This window comes from Oryctolagus cuniculus, chromosome 3, assembly GCF_964237555.1.
Source record: "Oryctolagus cuniculus chromosome 3, mOryCun1.1, whole genome shotgun sequence".
In the NCBI taxonomy this organism is placed as follows: domain Eukaryota; kingdom Metazoa; phylum Chordata; class Mammalia; order Lagomorpha; family Leporidae; genus Oryctolagus; species Oryctolagus cuniculus.
The window spans coordinates 16261944-16267246 of record NC_091434.1 but is presented as its reverse complement, the minus strand read 5'-3'; the positions used below and the strand labels follow the sequence as shown (position 1 = coordinate 16267246).

Sequence of the window (5303 nt, the reverse complement as noted above, 5' to 3'; positions counted from 1 at the left end):
ATTATGAAGACATCTTGGTTCCACTCTATGAGTATTTATGGTATAGGAATGGTTGGTACTTCAGTGCCAACTTAGGATTTATGAGTGAACATAGCCCAAAACTTTAGGTAAGAGTACAGTGGGAAAAACAGCAGTGAGTGCTCCTCTTGCAAATTTTCCACAGGGGTTAAAGTCAGATGCTAATCCAGCTCTCAGCCGTGAAGTTGCAGTGCCTGGGTTGTGGATGTTCCAGACAAGTTTGTGGGATGCTGAGCTGCCTTCCTCAGCTTCATTTTAACAACAGCAGGACTGCAAGAGGTGTTTCCTTTAGAGTCAACTGGAAAACAGTCTGGCTGCAGTCCATTAGCCATGGACAACTGGAGTCAGCAGAGCTTCCCAGTTTACTTCCACTTAGAACAGGAGCCCCTGAGAATAAACATCCGAGGAAACAGGACTAGCATCAAAGTGTTCAATTCCTCTTCCAACTTGGATCAGAGCAGTCCTGTAACACAGGGTCTACCTAGGCTTTCAAAACTTGCACTGTGCTCTGTTGCTGTCCAGAAGAATTCCTGTTCTCACCTGACCTGCCAGAGACAGCAGAGATGTGTGAGTGGTCTCTGGTGAGCTGCAGAGAAGCACTGTGCATGAACTGTGCAGTAGAACAAAACCTCTCCGTAGCATCTTTCACCATGACATGTTCCCATTTCACACAGACTATCAAGAATGCTCTTGGAGATTTTAAAAATATTTACCAAAAAATAGATTTGTGAGTTCAATGTGGACGACAGGTAAAATCTCTCTGTGCTTCTAAAGGGCCAACCTGCACTAGCCACACAACCTGTGAAATCTTATCACAGATAGGTTAAGCTGATTAGGACAAGGAAGGTCACCTGGTTCACATACTTCTACCAGCTGAAGCCCCCCCATGTCCAACAACTTCATAGATCAAGGGTCTGGAGCAGAAAGGTTAAGGGAGGAGTGCTCAGATTTGCATAGTTAGTCAAAGAGCTGAAACTTAATCCCTAGTTTCTTGACTGTAAATCCCACACTGGCCTCCTACGGTCTTTCTTTCAGACTAGGGGTTTGACTGCTTCTGAAAGCCCAGAATGGCTATTCCTCTAGAGGGGGATTGAAGCATGAACTAACTTTCAATGAGAGTGGGCTTTGGGGTAACGGTTCCAACTTTGCATGTTCTTTTCTCCTCTTTTCCCTCATTTTCACAGCCACCTGAAAACTCTGCTCAGCACAGTGGCGTGAGGAGCAGTTCCCACCTCCCGGGCGTTTTCTTTTCACAGCTGCAAAGTTCACGGAGTTGAACTGCAGTGCTTTGAGTCCACTGCTCACGCTGCCACGATCAACCTCTGTTGTAAATTTTCCTCCCAGAACACGTGACGATGCATTTCTTGACTATATATCCCAACTGCAGCAACAGAGCTGTCAGAGCGGGGAGCCAGACGCAGAGGAGGAACGCTCTTGGACTTGACCATTTAGGAATTCAGGGCTTGGGACGAGTCGTCAGCTTTTGGTAAGTTAGCAATGCTACTTCGCTTCAGATATATTTGGAAGAGGAGTATTTCTAACAATTTACAGATGGAGAGTTCCTTCTTTCCTTTTTTTTCTGTTTCATTTCTTTGTTCTAGGAAAACTTTGCTTTGAGTTAAAAATAGTTTTAAGTTTTAGAAGCAAAATGTGCACTTCGTTTCTGTTCCTATTTCAAAGATTTATTATATTATTGTAACGGTAGTATTTATTTTTTTTCTATGCTCCTTTGTCTTACATTAAATTAAAAAAATATTTAAAGTGCTGCATGCTTACTTTATAAAATTCGTGTAGGACAGGCATGTACCGAGTATGCACTAAAAAATGAAAGTCCTCCTGACTCTTCACCACCCCAGCCTTCCTCCCATGCACTCCGAGTCCTCTTGGATAACCCTGTTAACTGTTTGATGGGGCTTCTCACGCTGTTCCTTTCATTCACTCAGAAGCGTTTTTTGACATTGCATTTCCACAAGCCTCACGCCTGCCCTCCTCCCAGCTCACGGATCTGTAGGAGAGCTCTAACCTGCAGCTTTCTCCCCAGGTCCTGGCCTTGGGCAGCCTTTCAAGGCCGAAGATGGAGCCTCTGAACAGCACACACCCCGGCACCGTGGCCTCCAGCAGCCCCCTCGAGTCCCATGTGCCCAGCAGCGGCGGCAGCGGCAATGGCAATGAATACTTTTACATTCTGGTTGTCATGTCCTTCTATGGCATTTTCTTGATTGGGATCATGCTGGGCTACATGAAATCCAAGAGGCGGGAGAAGAAGTCCAGCCTCCTGCTGCTGTACAAAGATGAGGAGAGGCTCTGGGGGGAGGCCATGAAGCCGCTGCCCGTGGTGTCTGGTCTGAGGTCGGTGCAGGTGCCCATGATGCTGAACGTGTTACAGGAGAGCGTGGCGCCTGCGCTGTCCTGCACCCTCTGCTCCATGGAAGGGGACAGCGTGAGCTCCGAGTCCTCCTCCCCAGATGTGCACCTCACCATTCAGGAGGAGGGGGCAGATGACGAGCTGGAGGAGACGTCGGAGACGCCCCTCAATGAGAGCAGCGAAGGCTCCTCGGAGAATATCCATCAGAATTCCTAGCACCCCCGGACGTCTGCAGTCGGCTCCATCAGCCAGCACCCTGAGAGGAAAGACAGTTTTCCAGTGTCTGGTTTCGCTTCTGCAGTGCAGCTGCCACTTTGAAGAGACCTCAGCAAGCCCTTGAGTCAGGGCGGGGTGACGGACAAGGCTCCGGCCGCGTCCTCCAAGTGCCCGTGGTCTGGGTCCACCCCTGAAAAAGCCCCGAAGTCGTGCAGTGTGTGCGTTGACTTTGGGGCCTGGGTGATGGCGTTCCTGTTCAGAATTTGGCCAGATGATGTACTTGTCGTTGTCCTGGGTAACTCCTGCAGCATCTGGCTGTGCCCAGGGCATGCTGAGGGACTAGTTTTGATTTGCTAATTTGCCTAGAGCTTTGTTCTAGATCTGATTGGCTCTAAGTATCTCTACTGTGTACCAGTGACATTAGTTCACAGTGAGTTAACCAGCTTCTTTTGGGGTCTTTTGGACTAAAGGGGGACATTTTGATGGAAGATTTTTGGTGGGAGAGAGCCAGACATCTGAATTCAGCCCATGTGCATGGTGTAGTGGGAGAGAAAAGCAACTTTTAAAAACTGTTAACATGGGCTGAAGTTGTAAGAGATGATCTGCTGTTTTGTCCATTTGTCTCACCTACGACCTTGAACTCTCTGACGTGTGACCATCTAGCATCTTCTGGATCTTTCCAGAAGGGGTAATGGTGGGGTTGAACAAGGCCAGACTGTTAGCTCTGCTGCTGCTCATTTTCCCAGCCTGGTTTTTCTGAGCTGGGAGAGGATATAACTGAGGGCCTCCCACTGTGGGATTTCGTCACGTAGCTGAGACCTGGAAGGGCATTCTCAGGCGGCGTCTGCACAAAACTGGGGGCCAAGTTCTGTGCTTCCTGATCACGGGCCCTGACGCTCGTTTGCCTGTGTGGTCCTGGGCATGTCATCAAGAGGCTCACTGCCTTCATGAGGCTGAAGTCCCAGGGGGCTGGGAGGGTGTCTTCAGATTTTAGGACCGTGTGATAAATCCTCCATGGCTTGGTGTGAGGAAGCTTGGACCAAATAGTTCCCCTTGGCCAGTTAGTCTAGAATCTGCTGATTTAAAGGAGCAGTTGGAGACACTCAGAACACATGTAATGAGCAGTTCAGGGCAAGTCAGCAACCCAGCCCTGCTCTGCGTTTCCTAGGATCGAGCCAGAGACGGATACCATATTTTTTCTGCAAGGTTCTCTGAGTGTTGGGATGGTCACGCCCCCAGCAAAGGGAAAAAGGGGTCTAAATCAAAGCACTCAGAACCGCACGCCGGTGTCTCCAGTATTGTTGTGGTCGATATCTTTGTAGCAGATCTTGGAGGCCGCTGAAGATAAAAAGGAAGCACAACACACCAAAATGTCAAACTTAATTCTAGTTAAAAAAAAATGCCTTTAAAAAATAAATAAAAGCCCCAGAACTCTCCCTGCCTTGGAGACCCATCAGTAATGACTGCTCCCAAGGAAGGGTTAACAGTGTAGGAGCTGGTTTATCGGTTCACTTTGACACAGAGTTAGAGGAGATTTATGTTTGGGGAAAATGGCCCTCCGTTCACTTTAAAATTCAGCGTGTGGATTTACTCCAAAGGGGGCTGTTTAAGTTGAAAGAAGCCAAGTTAAGTTTGGCCCCTTGCCTGGAATCACTTGAATTCTGAAACTTTACTGCGACGGACATGTGCGTTGTCACATTTTCCATTGCTTAATCCTGAAGTTTGGCGTAGTCTATCTGCGCCTATTAAAACGTGATGTATAGACTTCCTTCTTATTCTATTGAGTTGTATAGAATTGTTGTTTGTATTTAACAGTTTGTAAGTTTCACAATATTTTTTAATTTAAATAAACACATTTCCCTGGGAAGTCTTGTTCTCTTATTATTATCATTATTTTTAAAAGTTTAACTCTCAGTTTATGAGATATCACAGAAATACTCTCCAAGCCCACTGGATTTTGCTCATCTTCTAAGCCAGAAGCTTCTGAAGGTTTATGTGACTTCTACCTCAGCAGTGGGGTAAATGGGGTATGGTTTTTTTTTTGCATCCTTTGATATGCTTTGCAATGAATGGGAAATAAGTACCAGATGGTCTCACATCAACTTTTTTTTTTTTTTTTTTTTTTTTTAAATTTTGTAGCTGTGGAGGCTTTGGGCTTGCAAGTGTACTGACATGGCAACTGGTGGTAAGAGGTTGCACCAAACTGGGTTGCAAGAAAACACTGGATTTGCTGGTTGGCTTGGCAAATATTATCCACATGGTCCTAGCATGCCAGGCGGGATGTCACTGTATATAAAGCAATTCAAGAATGCCCTGAAATGCCAGGTCCATGGGTTGAGACCCCTCCCCTTCCTCTCCCAGTCTGCTCCTGTTTCTTCCCAGGCCCTCCCACTTGGCCTTGCTGTATCTCTTGCTACTGGCTGAGGCATGTCCCACCTGCTGTGGCCTTTCCTTTGCAATTTTCTTTACATGATCAAAAGTGCTAAAGAAAATTACCCAAACTCCTGAGCCACTTTGACACAAGCAGATGGAAAAATGTTCTTCCTTTTATGTTTCCTTGTTTCTTCTGAGCTGTTTTTTGGGTTCAAGTCAATGTTTCCAATAGACTCACAAATAATTATCTACCTAAAGGATTTATCTGGCAATGGTATAGGGGAGCCTGGACCCTTCCCAAATAATACCTTGGATCACACTCCACTGGTTG

The 5303-nt window shown here is 46.6% G+C and overlaps 1 protein-coding gene across 2 annotated transcripts; it reads left to right on the top strand.

Annotated features, from left to right (window-relative positions):
- The first annotated feature begins 1051 nt into the window (after positions 1-1051).
- KCNE4 (potassium voltage-gated channel subfamily E regulatory subunit 4) lies at positions 1052-4466 on the top strand. Of its 2 annotated transcripts, XM_051847982.2 has the most exons (2): positions 1052-1504; positions 2060-4466. In XM_051847982.2, exon 2 carries the CDS (start codon positions 2093-2095, stop codon positions 2597-2599), a length of 507 nt encoding a protein of 168 aa, XP_051703942.1. In that variant the 5' UTR covers positions 1052-1504; positions 2060-2092; the 3' UTR covers positions 2600-4466.
- Positions 4467-5303: the final 837 nt, after the last annotated feature.

Coding starts and splice junctions, on each gene's coding strand:
- KCNE4 (XM_051847982.2), top strand. CDS start 2,093: ATGGAGCCTCTGAACAGCACACACCCCGGCACCGTGGCCTCCAGCAGC.